The 18044-nt window shown below is 33.8% G+C and overlaps 1 protein-coding gene across 6 annotated transcripts in view; it reads right to left on the bottom strand.

Annotated features, from left to right (window-relative positions):
• The window catches only part of LOC113003780 (xyloside xylosyltransferase 1-like), a 95073-nt gene extending 82476 nt beyond the window's left edge, over positions 1–12597 (bottom strand). Inside the window, exons 1-5 of one of the 6 annotated variants that reach the window (XM_039445873.1) lie at positions 12362–12592; positions 11509–11955; positions 8627–9100; positions 6577–6674; positions 4890–5033 (exon numbers count right to left, since the gene is read on the bottom strand). In XM_039445873.1, coding sequence (XP_039301807.1) covers positions 5018–5033; positions 6577–6674; positions 8627–9100; positions 11509–11928 — 1008 coding nt within the window. In that variant the 5' untranslated portion in view covers positions 11929–11955; positions 12362–12592 and the 3' untranslated portion in view covers positions 4890–5017. Of the gene's footprint in view, positions 1–4889; positions 5034–6576; positions 6675–7707; positions 8421–8626; positions 9101–11508; positions 11956–12361 lie in introns of those variants that run through there. The other 5 variants (XM_039445874.1, XM_039445872.1, XM_011174217.3 and 2 more) reach the window with 5 other exon arrangements.
• Between the last annotated feature and the right edge of the window lie 5447 nt (positions 12598–18044).

Here is an 18044-nt window from a genome sequence, read left to right as displayed (position 1 = left end):
TTTTTTAACTAAATTAAGTTAAAGTTGATGATACGTAAAATTAATTTAGTTACGTTAAAAGTTATATAAATAAAAAATTAACTCAGTTAAAGTTACATTATGATTAAATTAACTTAAGTTAAAATAAAAGTTTAATTTTAAAAATCATTATTTATATAAAATTAGAATATCATAATTTTTAAAAATTGCATTATTTTAAATAGCAAAACAATTATAATATAAATTATCAAACAAATTTTTTGATTTTATTTATAAATTAAGAGTTTATATGAAATAAAAAAAAATATCGTTTTTTATATAGTCATGTATTCTTTTACAATTTTTACATTTTATGATTAAATTATTAAAAATATGATTTTACATAATGTAAAATATAACGTTATATATGATATATCGATAAAATATAATCTTATTTAAAAAATTTATCATTATTAAAATTACTAAATTTTAATAAGAACATTATTTCAAAATATTCAGTTAACTTTCCTTGTAAGTCATCAATATTTGTACTAATAGTAAACCATGTCTGCAATAAACAGTCGTTCTACATGTGCTGATGATGATACTGACGTATTATACTGTTATATGTACAGATAAAAAAATTAACGTAGAAAAAAGTTAATAAATTAATGTTTAAAAATAACTAGTTAAAGTTAAAAATTAATGCATTTAAAATTAACTAAATTAAGTTAAAAGTTATTAACTTTTTAACTTTTTGTTTAACTTTTAACTTTTTAACTAGTTACTACCCAAGCCTGATTATTATACACAAATATTCTGCTTTGGCTCTTTATTGCCACTACTTTATTAAAAAATTATGATATTGCAATGTTTCCAGAATATTACTGGCATATGCCATGCGATGTTGCAAGCATATTGTTAATTTATGTTTCTGCAATGTCTCCGTAATATTACATTGTAATCTGCAACATTGCAGCATTGCTGCAATGTTGCTGCAATTTTCTGTGCTGTTTGGGTTCATGTTGTTTAAAAATAAATCTTATAAAAAAATATAATACAATTCTGTTTTCGTTTTATTTATGTATGTCACTCAAGTCGCTTGTTTATCTACTCTCAGGTGCCGGTACTGTAAAACTTTCTAACATGACTGTACTGACAAAGAGAAGTAGCCCTTCGAAATAACTTTCTCTCGTCACGTTTTCTGGCGGCTAGTGCCCATTCCAGTTAGAGTATAGTTCAATGTCGCAAACCCATGTGGAATTGGTCACAAAAAATGTAGAGTTAAGTTAGGTTAGGTAAATCGCGCGAAGGACGGGCTATCGCGAGGGACGGACTCGGCATAATGCTGAGGAGAATCCGCCACCTGGACCTAAGAGTAGCCCTCAACAAAACAGAGGTGCTCTGGCTCGGAGAGTGAGGCGAGAAGGGCCCAGGCTTCAGAAGCCTTTTGGTAGAGGGCACTCGAGTCGAGGTAAAGTCCCAGATGAAATATCTGGGACTGATCCTCGACTCGAAGTGGGGCTTCCAGCCCCACTTTGAGTGGATGGCCGGTTGGGTGCCGCTGTCTCTAGTTTCAGCCCAACCTGCTAATGCCCAACCTGCGCGGTCCATCTGAGAGGGTACGCCGCCTCTACATAGGGGTGGTGCGGTCAATAGCGATGTACGGGGCACCCGTAGTGTGGGGCCCTGGTGGCCAACAATAGTAATATAAAGTTGCTCCAAAGGGAGCAACGTAAGATGGCCATCAGGGTCTCGCGCGCGTACCGCACCATCTCCTGGGAGGCGGTGTGTTTGTTGGCGGGTTCGCCTCCGTGGGCCTACGTGGCGTGTTCCCTCGCGGACACCCACGAGTGGAGGGAGGAACTTGCCCGCGGGGGCAAGCCTGCCACTTTAGAGATGTTAGAGGCTCGGCGAAGCCAGGCCCGAGAGGTAATAGAGCACTGGCAGGAGCGTCTGCCCCACGCCAGGGCTGGTTTGAGGGTGGTCGAGGCTATTGGCCCCGTTCTTAGGGAATGGGTGGGCAGGGGGCACGGGGGGCTCTCGTTCCACGTGACGCAGATGCTCTCCGGGCATGGGTGCTTCGGAGAGTACCAGCACGAGAAGGTTGGGCGGGAGGCCACCATGAAGTGCCACCACTGCCCAGAGGCAAGGGACACGACGCAACATACCCTGGAGGTATGCCCGGCTTGGGCTGTCGAGCGCCGTGCCCTCGCCGACAGGATAGGGGTCAGTCTCGACCTCCCCATGGTAGTAGGGCGGATGCTCGCCAGTGCTGATGAATGGGCGGCGGTGGCCTCCTTCTGCGACGCGGTCATGTTGCAGAAGGAGGCGGCAGAGCGGGCGCGGAAGGAAGCTCCCGACGCGCCGTCAGAGAGGAAGTGGAGGGAGGGGAGGCGCAGAAGTGCCTGCAACATCAGCAGGGACCACCTCCTCTCCCTTAACGATAAAAACGCGGGCAGTAGGCAAGAAGAGGGTGAGTTTCGTCGCCCTCTCCCTGCTCGAAATCAGAGATCGCCGGTGTCCTGGCGGCAACGGATCTTTGCCGCCAGGGACAACCCACTGGCGCGGCTACATTTTCCTCCTTCCCCCTTCCTCAGGGAGGGGTGAAGGGGGGATGGCCGGGAAGGAACAGTGGGGAGGGGGGACTCTCACAGCGCCGGCTAGACCGGACAGAGGGCCCTACCCTCTCCACTGTTGAGGAGGTACGCCTCGGGCGAAATCAGCGGCGGAGTAGTTGCCCGGCTGACCCGTCTTGGGGCTTGGGATGCGGGAGTGCGTACCTAGGGCCTCTTCCACGGGGGTCCGGCGCACACCCGGCATCCCGGTTCGGGCGGCTGGGACTCGACTTCGGTCGAGCTCTGGCCGCTAACTTCGGAGAAAGGTTCCTGCTCTCGGGCGGAAACCCGTTTGGGCTAGGACGGATCGCGGTGCATGCTAGTTCGATCCCGTGATCCGTCCCGAGCCCAGACGCCGGAAAAAGTTGGGTTTTAGTAAGTATGCCAGCTACTTCTAGGTCGACGAGTCTCACATACCCCGCGGTTCCTGTCCCCACAGGCACGGGAACCCATAAAAATGTTTCCCAACTATAAAAAAAAGGATAGGTAAGTTGGGGAGGAGGTGCGGGGTAGAAGTTGGGAGTGTGGCGTCTAGCTAGGAGTGTGGCGTTTAGCTGGGAGTGTGGCGTTTAGCCGGGAGTGTGGCGTTTAGCTGGGAGTGTGGCGTTTAGCTGGGAGTGTGGCGTCTCCTGTAATCCGGCTACTCGGAGGCTGGTTGTGTTGGAGGATCTGAGGTCGGAGGCACCTGCTGGTGCGGGACTCACGTTGACTGGGCGTCCGCACTAAACTCACCATCCAAATGGGCACCCTGGAGAAGTCCAAGATGACCAGGTTAGCTAAGGAGAGGCGAACCGGGCCAGAGGGAAAACCCAGCAGCCAAAAGTCTCCGTGGAACCGCATTGGCAACCTGATTGATATGTCCCGGGCGCTTACCCGTGTCGGACGGTGAGTTCCACCGCCTTTGTCTACCATGTGTACACGGCCCGTGATTCGCTAACTTTATCCTCTTATTATTCAAAAAGTAAGCGTCGGACAAAATTTTCGTACAGGAAAAATCGTCTCAGAATTTATTCAAGAACACGTCTTTACAGGGACACATGGGTCGTTCTGAATCACCCTGTATACAGGGTGTCCCAGACCAATGTATACAGATTACTACGATGAGGTAGAAGGGATCGAGATAAATCAAAAAGTCTAATAACAGTTTGCGATATTTGCAATAATTTTCATGTAATAAAATATTAAAGTCAGCCGAATAAGAGCGCGCGGAGAGGCAAACGGTTGGTCGCCTGAGCCGTAAGACCGCCCAGCTCGACGCGGTGCGGGGCCAAGCTATCCTTTCCCTCGCCGCGCGCCACTTACCGTCGTCTACAATCGGGCCACAGTGCGCGGTCCTACAGCTCAGACGAGCGACCGCTTATCTCTCCGCGCGCTCTTATTCGGCTGACCTTAATATTTTATTACTCAAAAATTATTGCAAATATCGCAAAATGATATTAGACTTTTTCATTTATCTCGATCCCTTCTACCTCATCGTGATAATCTTTATACATTGGTCTGAGACACCCTGTATATATATATATATATATATATATATATATATATATATATACAGGGTGAGCCATTTGAATCTATCAACCCAAATATTTCCGTTTCCTTGCATTTTACAAGAAAATGTTTCAAACAAAAGTTGTATGGTTTCAAGGGGATCATAAGATGGTGTCATTAATTTGACCTTGAATAGTTGCTTGAAGGTCACGTGAAGGTGTCCTTCAATTTTTTTTATGGGACTACCTACCTCCTCCTAGGACCTCCTAGGACCTCCTAGGACCTCCAATTTTTTTAATGGGACTACCTACTTTTTATTACATATTCTTGTAGTTTATCTTGAGACCTTTCCAAAACACTACAAGAAAGTTTATTTTCGTTGAGTACTTTTTGAGTTGTGAGTCTTGAAAGCTACGGTGTACTGTAACTTTTAAGCGTCACAACTCGAAAAGTACTTAACAAAAATAAACTTTTTTGTAGTGCTTTAGAAAGCTCTCGAAATCAACTACAAGAAAATGCAATAAAAAAATATAGAATGTTAGGGAAGTAGTGATATCCTTTAATTAGGGAACTACCGAACTCTAACATTGTATCTCTTATTACATATTTTTGTAGTTTATTTCGAGTTTTTTAAATGGCTTTTTCCCAAAACCGTATTTTTCGAATTGGTACCCATGATATCTCAAGATTGACTTGACCAATTAAGCTTAACTTTTGCGTACATTTTCAGCACATAGGGTAAAATCGGTATTTACGCTGCGGAGAAATGTACGCCGCAGCAGTCAGAAAAAATAGAAGGAATAAAGATAGTTTGCTCACAACCACTTTGTTATGAACCTTTATGCTATATTAGTATTGTATTGTAATTACAGTTCTTTATTGCTAATATTAACAAAAAGTCGTAAATTAAATCAATTTTTTCATGTAGAAGTAGCATGATCGTGTATTTCCTTCTACGTAAAATGATTACTGTAGAAAATATAAAAAACATAATAATTATTTCATGATATGTAAATGTAGAGCAATAGTAAAAAATGAAATACAAGCAAGATACAAGTATGCATAGTTTTTGTATTCTTTATTTAGTTTGATATCTTGTACGAGGTGTGATCAAAAAGTAAGGTGACTTTTCATTTTTATAAAAAAATATTCATTTATTCATCCAAAATTATGTTATCCCCTTCAAAATAATCCCCCTCTGATACAATGCATTTGTGCCAGCGCTTTTTCCAGTCGTCAAAACATTTCTGAAATGCACTTTTGGGTATTGCCTTGAGCTCCTCCAGCGATGCAGCCTTAATCTCCTTAATCGTCGCAAATCTTCGTTCTTTCATAGGCCTTTTCAATTTTGGGAAGAGGAAAAAGTCGCAGGGGGCCAAGTCTGGTGAATACGGTGGCTGAGGCATGATGATAGTATTGTTTTTGGCCAAAAAAGTACTCACTAATAACGACGTGTGCGCAGGTGCATTATCATGGTGCAGAATCCATGAATTTTCTTTCCACACTTCCGGACGTTTTTTTCTTATTGATTCACGCAAACGCCGCATAACCTCAAGGTAATACTCCTTGTTTACCGTACGACCTTGTGGTAGAAATTCTTGATGCACAACGCCATGATAATCAAAGAAAACTGTGAGCAAAACTTTCACATTCGAACGAACTTAGCGTGCCTTTTTCGGTCTTGGCTCTCCTGAGCTCTTCCACTGGGATGATTGGGCTTTGGTTTCGACGTCATAAGCATATACCCATGTTTCGTCACCAGTTATAACCCTTTTGAGCAGATCAGGATCATCATTGACGTCGTTCAACATGTCTTGGGCGATGTTCATGCGACGCTGCTTCTGATCAAAATTAAGCAGTTTTGGAACGAATTTCGCTGACACACGTGTCATACCCAAAACATCCGTTAAAATTGATTGGCATGAGCCAAACGATATGTTAAGATCATCAGCTATTTCTCTAATCGTGATTCGACGATTTTTCAACACAATTTCTTTCACTTCCTGAACATTTTCGTCGGTTTTTGACGTGCTGGGGCGTCCAGAGCGAGGTTCATCGTTAACATTTTCTCGGCCCTCTTGGAATAACTTATACCATTTATAAACATTTTTTTTACTCAAAGTTGACTCACCGTACGCCACTGTCAACATTTCAAAAGTTTTTGAACACTTAATACCATTTTTTACACAAAAATTAATACAAACTCTCTGCTCCATTATTTTCAACAGCAAAAAATCGCCGAGCACGCAAACACGAGTCTAACCTTTATGCCTCTCACATAAAAACAACACATGCTATATAGTCAAAACTGTGAACATATGATCGTGACGAGTGTACCAACACAAAAAAAAAAATTTTGAAATTAGAGTGTACAGAGCGCGCGAAATTCAAAAAGTCACCTTACTTTTTGATCACACCTCGTATATTCCACTTGTTTAGGATATACGGTCTTTTCAGCGAGCGGGATTTATAACGTAATACAGACACTGTGTGATTGGAAAACAGCACTTACCCTATGTCGAGCACTATGTTGAAAACACAATGTGTACTTATCTGCCCTCTGTTGATGTCTGTGCATATTAATTTCTTTAATATTACATTATTATTATTCTGTAAACATATTTACTGTTTTTATTCCCTAATAAACTTTGTAAACACATTTTGTAAGTCACTATGTTATTTTATATCATATTTGTAAATGTTATTTGTATAATCAATGTGCCGTGTATCTTACACATGAGTAGTCGTAAATTCCGCCACTTTTTTTATATGACAAAAATGCAAGGTTTTTTTAAGTTTTTTTTTTTTCAAATATAAGAAAAGAAATATTTCATATTTAAAATTTTTTTATAATAGTAAACAGTATAAAGTTTTTATTGGCATAATTTATTTTCCTTAAACATAGTAAATAATACTTGATAAATTAAATTTTCGATAGCTACAGTGTATATACCGACTTTACCTTATATGGTTATCGCCTATATCACGATTATATCAAAATATTTTATTTTTCCATTTTTACAGTCCGTTAAAGATAAAAAAAATTACAAAAAATTTAACCCTTAAACACACCAATCCCGTAAAATACGTAAACACATTTTCAGGTCTGAGAAACTTTTTCAACTTTGTTATAACTTTGGTTCCAATCAACATTATTCAAGAATTTTTTCACATGAAAATTCAGAATCTCAGAAATGTGACTGCATAATCGGCATTGTCAAAAAATAATTTATTATTAAGTAAGAGAAAAACCATTAAGCAAAAATTAGAAATTGTTCAAAAATCCACTTTTCCTTTAAAAAATCACATCTCCGCAACAAAAAACTTTTAAGGACTTTCAAATACGGCATTTTAAAGTTAAACAGTCATACTTTCAAAAAAAAATTATAGTATTGTCATTCCTTTTAAAAGTATAATTATATAACAAAGAAAATATGAGGCATTTTTGAGTATCTAAAAATCCACTTTTTTTTAAATCATATCTTTGCAACAAAAAATTTTTAAAGACTTTACAATACAGCGTTTTAAAGCTAAAGAGTTATACTTTCAAACAAAAATTATGTTACTGCCATTTCTATTAAAAAATATACTTATGTAACAAGGTGAATACGAGGTATTTTTGATAAACTCAAAGTGTCTAAAATTGAAAATGGATGTGTTTTATAATATATTTCGAACGCTACGCAGAAATCCTCGTTTTCATAGCACTATAGTATTTTAACTTTAGACAGAGTAACATACGTAAACAGATCTGTTTAAACGTGTTTCTAATTTTTCTACATAAAATTACTCAAAAAAAAAGTTTCACTCGCACACTATATGGATCGTATTAACCCTCAAAAACTTTGCTGCTGTTCACATTCTAATTGACTAAAAAAATTAATCAACCTTATCAATCGAAAGAGATTTCAAACTTTTTTTGCGTCCTAGTCCGAACCTCCTATCTCATTCAATCTTCACACAGCATGCATTCGAAACTTCAAATAGGGTCTCTCAGACCCACTTATATGTTTAAAGATTAATTTTCAAAGTGATATCATTTCTTTAATTTTCGATATTTTTCTTTCATTCTGGCACCTGCTATAGTCAACATACCAATTAAGAATCATTTTGAATTTTTTGTTTCAAATAATGAGCAGAACTAATCCAATCATGGACATCATGCGTGACCTTTTTTTCGTTGATTTCAAGGCTACTACGTCTAATTTTCATTTTTTTATTAAAAAAAAGTGTACGAGCACTCTTGAAATATGAAAAAATGTATAAAAAATTCCTGATAATAAAAACTTTTAAAAATTCTTTAAAAAAATAATTGCAAAAAACTGCAGACAAAACGCTTTTGATACTGTAATACTCCTATAAAATATATAGTTTATATCATTGTATATATTTATATCATAGTATATATTTATATTTATATCAATGTATAGTTTATATTTATATCATTTGTTTCTCCAAATTTTTTATATAAAACAAATGTCTTGAATCACACTCAAGTTTCAACTGTGAAAAATTTACTTCAATTGTGTAACTTCGAATAATCTGTGATATCCAAAACTTACCTTGAAGTGATATTTTTCTGTTATAGCATCCACGCTATCTTTATTGACAATTTCATTGTACACATGTGACTTCCGTAATCTTTCCAAATTAAAGAGCACCATTCCACTATTATAGCCGGGATATCCGCCTTTATGTCGTGGTTCGCCAAACATCGTTGTCGGATGTTTATTGCGATATAAGTACAAAACATGTCGGTAAACTGGTGTGAGCTCTGGAGCTAAGCCAAACAGAGCTTTCTCTCCAAACTTGTTAAATTCTTCGAACAGATCCTTCACATCTTTACGAAATTTGGTATCCGCATCAAACATCACAGCAAATCGCTGATGGCTGGGTGCAATTCTATGTAAGCCCAGTGAAATAAAAAACAATGCATCAGAATAATAGGTCCCTGGTTTGCTGCTGAAATGCGGTGACATGACAGATACAATATCCTCCAATTGTGCAGCTAGTTTGTGTACATTGTAATAAAATACCTAAGAATAAATAATTTTAGATTAAATTTAGATAAACTTAGATGCTTCTAACATAACATACAAGTTCAAATTAAACAAAAACAAAAACAGTGGCGGTAAATAAGCTTCATATATGTAATCTTCAAATCTATGTGTTAATATCCATTCTAAAATTTAAAAATGTTTTTGTAATTTAATATTTTTTTAGAAAATATTTTAGTTTTATACAAATTGGAATACTTTTCAAAAGTATTATATGTCTATTAATTTATTTTAGGATTATTTGTATATAATATTATATCAAATATAAAATATTCGAAGATTCCTAAAATTCTTACATTTTTTAAAGAAAACTTATAAAATCTGAAGAGATTTAAGATGTTGAAATTAAAGATGTTTTGGCTATATAACAACTAAAAATTACCAAAATTTAAAAATTATAGCTTTCTGTGATTTTTCTTTTTTTCGTATTGTTAAGAAATCTTGATCGTAAATAATCAAATTGGCTCTAAAACCAACAAAGAACAAATCGACAAATAACTTGAGTTAAAATGATTTATACAGCATAATCATATTTTATCGCAGTTTTAGATATAATAAACAAACGAATCTAAATAAGCTTTTGTACAAATATTGATTAGTTTTATATGTAAAAAATTTAATTCGTAATGCTATTGCCTTATTAAGTTTGCAAATAAATATTACAAAGAAATGTAATTTTAAGAATTAAGGAGAAAAAAATAACACACAAAAACAAATAACTTTTAAAACCGATAAGAAACTTGTGCTCAAACTAGATATTCAAACATAATAGAATAAAATTTTAATATTTTTAATAATGCATTGAGATGACAATTACATTTTTAAGTATTTGTTTAAAAATTTTCATAAGTTTGAAATGTGAAAAATTCTTGAAATATTATTATAAGACATTATGAGAATTTTTTCATCAATCGTACTTACTTTGACACTTTAAACCATTCAAATAAAATTAAAAAGAGAACATACAAGAATATCTTCATAAATTTTTAGCATTGATAACAATTTTGGATAATAATCTCTCAAAATTTCTCTGTAATTTTATTTTTAAAAATATCAGACCTCTCTTATAATTAGAATACTTTTCAAAAGTGCTGAAAATATCTTCTAGACTTTTTTATACATGCAAACTTTAAAATATTGTATTTTTAAAATTTTTTATCTATAACTTCTAAAGGTCACTTATAATATCTGAACTCTTACGTGTACAAATAAATAATCTATTTTTTTATAAAATTTAGTTTTTATTAAAACATTGATATAATTTAATCATAAAAGTAATCTTCATTATTTTTCAATACTTTCTATGATCTCTCAGACAAGTTATAGATTCCTGTTTGATAAAAAGACTAATCTTTTCTTGAATTAATTCTTAGTTATGTATCTATCGCATGTATTTTCACTACTAAACTTTCGCGTGCAATCACTATGGCTTCTTCACAAAAATTGACGACACTAAATAGGAAAAAGTATAAATATACTGAACATTTAACTTTTTTCTCCCATATCCATTCCTTCTCACTTTTTGGTTACTATAAAAACTGCTCGATTTTTAAATGTTCTGGATGCCATATCCCCATATGGTAAATAAATCATTTTATTTCTTTAATATTTATAAATCTTTTTGCCATACAAAATGTGCTATAACGAACAAAACAAACATTAATCTGAAGTCCAATAAATACTCCAGGTATAGTGAAACGTCCCAGTTAAGTTGCAATAGTGTATCTGTAACTGACAATGATAGGAAAAGATTATTACCCAATCAAATTACTGCAAAACAATTCTTGACTTTGTGTGTATGGTAAAATTGATCAAAAATACACTATTGCAACTTGGCTAAAATATTTTACCGAGTCCAGCGTATTTACTAAATATAGCATCTTGAGATTATTATTTGTTTGGTTTGATACAGCATGCTTTGTTTAAGAAAATATATAGAAATATCAAAGCAAGAAAATAATTTAATTCATTGTAAAAACTGTTTTTCTGTCAAATCAGAATCTATAACTTAATTGAAAGATAGAGGAAAGTATCGTATAATACTTGTATTGATAAAAATTTTGAAAATGTTTCAAGTGCTACCTTAGAGCAACAAATTAATATACTTGGTTTTTTATACAATCACTCTACATATTTTTTCTAGTATGGGTGATCCAGCTTCATAGCAAGCTCTCTCCTTGCACATTTGTTTTTTTTTTTTTGCAAAACTTTGTACATAGCTTGAGCAACAAAGTTAAAACTAGAGCAATAAATTAACACATAAGTAACATAAATAACAAATTTTTTACTAAGTTTGAACTGATTTGTGATAATAGAGGATCGAGCTTAATCTTTAACACATTAAGTTATAAATAAGATAGAAAAAGAAAACATATACAAGGACATACTTCCATAAATTTTCCAGTGTTAACCATAACGTTTTGAATGACAATTGCAGCTATATCTCGACTGTCATCATCGCTTATCACATGAAAGGTAATATCTATGGAAGCAAATCTTAACAAGGAATCCGTGAATATTTGAAACTTGTGCTTCATGGGCGAGTTTGAGGCAACTTTGGTAAAAATACACCATACGTTGTAATAATTCGTCTCATTTCGTGGCGAAATGCTCACTGTTGAAGGCAAATAATTGATGGAATAAGTGGTTGCTGCCGAGGTAGCTGTGAGATTTGCCAGACTCGCATTTCTCGTTTGCAGGTTAAACACGATCCAGTGTCCTCCATCAGATGTTTGATAGCAGTAAAATGCTACCAAAAGTAACACTAGGATCGTCAACCTCAGCAGCACCTTACGTAACAAGGGCATTTAACTGATATCCTTTATTTCCCTAACCTAAAAAAACACAAGCTTCAATAATTTATAGAAAAAAATCTCCTGAATCTAAATAAAATATTTTGAACAAGAGAAATAATTCAATTTTATATTCGTTAATTTTCTACTTTCATCCCAATTTGTTTCAATTCTTTGATTTATTTAAATTATTTTTAATCTTAACCTAACAAAATCTAATTCGCTTAAATTAATTTTTTCGATTTTTCCATCAGCAGATTAATATTTTAAAAACATTATAATAAATACTTGAATTTTTAAAAAGCATCTGCTGATTGGATCTTCTTTAAGTGAGAGAACAGATTTCATTAATCTCACATTGTAAAAATTGGAAGGCATAATTTTTTTAATTACAATCATGTACACATAAGTCAATAACTAATTTTTCATTACTGCATCATCGTGTTACCTGATTTGGATTTTCCATTTTCTTAATATTAATAGTATTCGTCCTTTTTTTAATTCCGTGGAGTTCAGTTCAGTTCAGACCACGAACTTAGGAATAGAGAGACGGAGCATAAAGTCCTGCTTTAGGCAAGAGGGGGTGTTCTCTCAGACATGCAAGGTGAACTATGATGTAAGAAGAAAGGTGAAACAAGTAACCAGATGCGCAGTAGACCATACTCTAGACCAATCAGAAGTGGGTCCAAATTTTGAGATTCAATATGGCTACGGCTCCGGTACTGGGGGTCAATAATGTAATTTCACGTGGAACTTTTCACGTTTCTCTTTTCACTTTTCACGTTTCACTTTTCACTTTTCATTTTTCATTTTTCACTCATAAGGCTTGTTTTCTATTCCTGCACTAGACTGCACTGGAACGTTCCTTCTTGCTTTCGCTAACTTTGAAACATCTATCTATTTTATTTTAAGTGTACACTTATTTAGAGAGTTCAGGAACAGAAAACAAACGGATAGAGTGTTCAGTAGAGAGTTCACGTGAATCTTTTCACGCACAGCGATTATAGGCTTGTTTTCTGTTCCTGCACTGTTCCTACACTGCACTGGAACGTTCCTTCTTGCTTTTGCTAACTTTCAAACATATACCTATTTCATTTTAAGTGCACACTAATTGAGGGAGTTCAGGAACAAAAAACAAACGGTATGTATGAATAATGCGCGGAAGTTTAGTTTGCGTTCCGAAATTCACCATTAGAGGCTCTGTCATTGCAACTATCAAGTAGAGTCCTATATAAAGAGAGAAGCGACATCGAACCCCCACCACAACCATCAGTATCCAATAGAGTCCTCCACCACTATTTTGGGACCGCTCTAACGTCATCAAACACCATTGGTATCATTCTGGCTGCGTTCCGATATACACTGCAAGTACTGAAAATCTATAGTTCACATTACGTATACTATAGATTTTCAGTACTGGCAGTGAATTTCGGAACGCAGCCTCTACAAACAGCTGTGGTCACAATATGGCTGCTCGCTTAGCCAATCAAGTATCAATCAGATTACCAATCAGAGCTTCGGACATCAATGTCGCTTCTCTCTTTATATAGGACTCTACTATCAAGCGATCGTGAAAAAGGTTTCTACCTGCTTTTACAGTATAACTTTTACTGTAAAAATTTTATTATATAAAAAAAATTGTAAAAAAATTCATAAATAAATAGCAATATTTCTTAGTTATATTGCATAAACTTAATTTACAAATATAATATATATTACATTTATTTTTAATAATCCATATATTGTAACAACTATTTTATTATGTAGTAATCTAATACTCAAAATTACATTGTAATTTAATTCAAACATTGTTTTTCAAAATTAATTTTAATTAGTTTTTTATGTGTGCAAATTTTAAAGTAAATTAATTTTATTAGTCATTAAATTTAACTTTGTTTAATTAAAAAATATTGAATAATTTCCCACATAGCACGTAATATTGCAGTGATATCATAGCAATATCACTTTTACATTGCAATATTACAAATGAAATATTGCAGAAATATCACGAAATATTACTGTGATATCACAGTAATATCAAAATGTCCGCGAAAACGCATCACAGTAATATTACTGTGATATTTCATAGTAATATTACTGTGATATTTCACAATATTTCTGTGATGTTTATGTGATATTTAAATAATATTGCAAAAAATTAAATAAATAAATTATTTCAATTTATTTTATTTTTATTGTTATTCTTAATATTATTTTCATATCGTTACATGTAATATATATTAAACATAAAAAAAATAATTATATTTATTAAAACAGAATACAATAATGTAAACGTAATAAATGTTTAATTTACAAAAAAAATCTTGTATCCTTTTTCATTTTTGTTAAAAAAGATTCAATTTGAATTATAATTTTAATTTATGTTCAAAATTAAATAACAATACAAAATATTATTTACATGTAAAAATATAAAATTTTATATGGAACAGCGTTCCACACGTACCCCTTAAAAAAAAATTGATAAACTTGTTTCAATAAACTGATTACTGATCAGTAACTGACAAAATATAATCAGTTACTGATCAGTAATCAGTTTATTGAAACAAGTTTATCAACTTTTTTTTCAAGGGACGTTACATTGGAAAAAAATTAGAACAAGTATTCGTTTCCAAATTACAACAAGCAACAATTTTCTTTAAAATCTCACTGAAGTGTGAGCTAGTGAGTCGTGGTGAGTCGGCCCGGTCGGCCGCAATGGCGTCTAGATATAACACCTGTGGCTGCACTTGACTCACGAGAAGGTCTCCAGCGGCGCGGCCACCTAGCGGTGGTGCCAGCACTCACTTGTTTGCGTGGAGTCTTATACACACGGCGGGACCGCATAGCGGCTGTGTACGCGCTCGCTTGTTTCGTCGTATGCTGTGACGGTCGGTGACCGAGCCGCAACATTATATACATACATATAATTAATGAACATTGTAAAATACCTAATTAATGATAGAATATATATAATCATATTTTTTAATAGAGTTGAAAAAAAAGTGAAATCTAAAGAAAAATTTGTTGGAAATTTAATATTTTAATTAACTTTAATATTTTAATTAACTTGAAAAACCTTTTACTGTGGTGTATAATAGTCTAATCAATATTAATGAATAAACTATTTCACCAAATAATGTACCGAGCAGTAAATATTAAATGACGTAAAAATGTATATTTTTTTAAAAACTTCTTAATATACTTTGAAATATTTATTGCCAAGTGAATAATAAATGTGTATTAACAAAACTTTTTGTAAACATTTTTTTTTAAATTCCTCATGATAAAAATTTTTAAAAATTAAAATCAATTTTGTGCTCCTGTAAAAATTATAAATGACAATAAGATAAATACAAAGGTTTTTCTGTAATTTTTTAATAAAATCATTATTGATCGAGTTGTAAAGCAACAATTAAATTGATAGATTACATAGAAGAGCGTACATTATAGTTTATACATATATACAGTTTAAGGAATAAACTAAGTAAGTATCTAAACTAATAATAAAGTTAATTAATTTTTTTTCTTAACATTTACTTTTATTCCACGAAAGGGCAAAGACATAATTATTTTATTTGTAAGTTGATTTCTTCTATAGGATACCGAAATTACCAAGAATATTAAGGATACTAAAAATATCGAAATTAATCAAAGAGATAGTGACGTTGCATTAATAAGACATAATAAAAACGTGGTTTGACATTACCTTGTTCTTTGAAATTAAATATTGCAACAATATATTGCAATGATATCATTGGAATATTTTAATGTTATTATCACTGTGTAATATCACAATAATATTTCTGTGATATTTCTGTGATATCAGTGGAATATTTCAATGTCATTATCACTGTGTAATATCACAGTAATATTTCTGTGATATTTCACAGTAATATGTAATATTTCTGTGATATTGCAATGATTCTGTGATATCACAGAACTATTACGTGCTATGTGGGTTAGAATACGGACCTTGATCAAAACTGAATTCTCCGCTCACACATGTATTTTCCAAATTTATAAGTTATAAACACTTACATGATTGATTAATATTCTATTTCACAAGACGCACCTTTCTTATATCATTGTGTATCAAAACGCGTCTAAAGTATATTTTTATCTAAATTTGCATTTGATGAAACCTCATTCTATATAATTATCAAAACATCAATTTGTCAAATATAAATATCAAACCTAATTACATCACAAAAGCATTATTTTTATTTATGTATGTATTACTTTATCCTGTCAACGCAATGCAATACCAAAAAGGTTAATCTCTTCAATAATACCTCTTCAAACTGTTACCACACTGTTACCACACTTTCATTCTTATTTCAAAATACATACAATTTATTAATTCCCTAAATTTTCACCTTTTCGCCATCACGGCTGATGGCGAAAAAGTTCACGTGAAAAAGTTCATATTTCCGCTCATGAGTGAGTTACATGATTCCGTGGAATCGTACATGATCGTGCAGTTCACGTGAAACTTTTCACTTTTCATGTTTCCGCCCTAGGGGAAATGTTACATGATAGACCTCCTGGTAGCGATTAAAATATAGGGTACTGTACTCTTCCAAATCTTCCAATTGAGGCATCCAAGGCTTTGTTATTTCTTGTTGGTGGAGTCTATAAAAGATATAAACAAGTTTTGGCTTATCATTTTACATCAGCTTCTCTGGATAATATTGCTGCAAAAAACTTTATTTTAACTCTTTTAGAAAAATGTGAAATTTCTGGCCTCCGAGTATTTGTAATAGTTTGTGACATTGGAAACAGAGATATTTTAAATCAACTGGGCTTCAGTTGCCAAAAAAATGATATCCAATACAGCATTCAACATCCTTTTAATACAAAGGAAAAATTATTTGCTTTACCCAATGTAGTTCATGTGTTTAAAAATCTAAAAGAAATGCTTATAAAGATTGAGATTATTACTCTTCCTTTAGAGTTAGTTCATGAATATGGTTTATCAACAGGAACAATAGACATGAATTTGATTGAATGGCCTGCAATCTGAAATGGGATTAAAGTTTGCACCAAAACTGAAGAAGAAGAATATTAGGGCAAACCATTTTAACAAAATGAAGGTTTCTACCGCAACTTCAGTATTGAATGAACAGACAGCAGATGCTCTTTTCCGATTTAGTCAACTACGTCAAGATCCAATTATGGAAACAACAGCTTGGTTTGTGTTGATTTTGCGACACTGGTTTAAAATTGTAACGTCCAGAGATAGACGTTTTGCTCTCAGTTTGCATAACATGGATGCTTATACAACTTCCATTAAAATCATCCAACTAGTAAGAAATATATTTCAATATGCAGATTTTGGAAATAGTTGGAAAGTAACTCAGTCTCATGTAATAAAGTGCTGTGATTGTATACTAGAAATTCAAAACTACCTTCTGCATGAGAAATTTTTTGAATTTGTATACCTCGGTAATCTAACTCAAGATTCAGTTGAAAATAAATTCTCTCAAATCCGAGCAAGTTGTTCTAAGCCCACAGCAAGAGATTTCAAGTATCGCCTTAAAAATTTGAGTATATCTGGAGAAGCCGCTCGTATTTCTAATTCTAGTTATGACCATGATGACAGTCCTACATTGATCATACAAAGTTTTGAAAAGCCAGTTACAAAAAAAAGTACTGAAATTACTGTCGAATTACCAAAATTGCAAAATTGTCCGTCCTTATCTTTAGAAGAAGAGGAAATTTTGTACAAGATGTGTGGATATATTGTCCATAAGTTGCAATCAAAGATAAAATGTAATGTATGCTATAATAGTTTATTACACCAGGGACTTGTAGATCATCCCAAAGCTGGACTTTTACTTGTATGTGAATTTGTACAAGATGCATTAGTGCGAGTATATGATGAAGTATATCAGATTCTTCATGGCGCAGAATTAATTTTAATGGCTTCTCAAAATGTATTTAAAGATTTAGAAGAGTCACTAAAAAATATTTTGGAATGTCATTTAATAAAAGAATTATCATCATTTCCATTATCTACATGTCACGACCAAAGACAAATATTAATTTCAAGATTTCTTAATATGCGATTACATTAATTATCACATTGTCAAGAAAGTAATAGGAATACTGCTTTCGCTTGTAAGAGCATG

Source organism: Solenopsis invicta, chromosome 2 (genome assembly GCF_016802725.1).
Source record: "Solenopsis invicta isolate M01_SB chromosome 2, UNIL_Sinv_3.0, whole genome shotgun sequence".
In the NCBI taxonomy this organism is placed as follows: Eukaryota; Metazoa; Arthropoda; class Insecta; order Hymenoptera; family Formicidae; genus Solenopsis; species Solenopsis invicta.
This window is presented reverse-complemented; position numbering and strand designations above follow the sequence as displayed.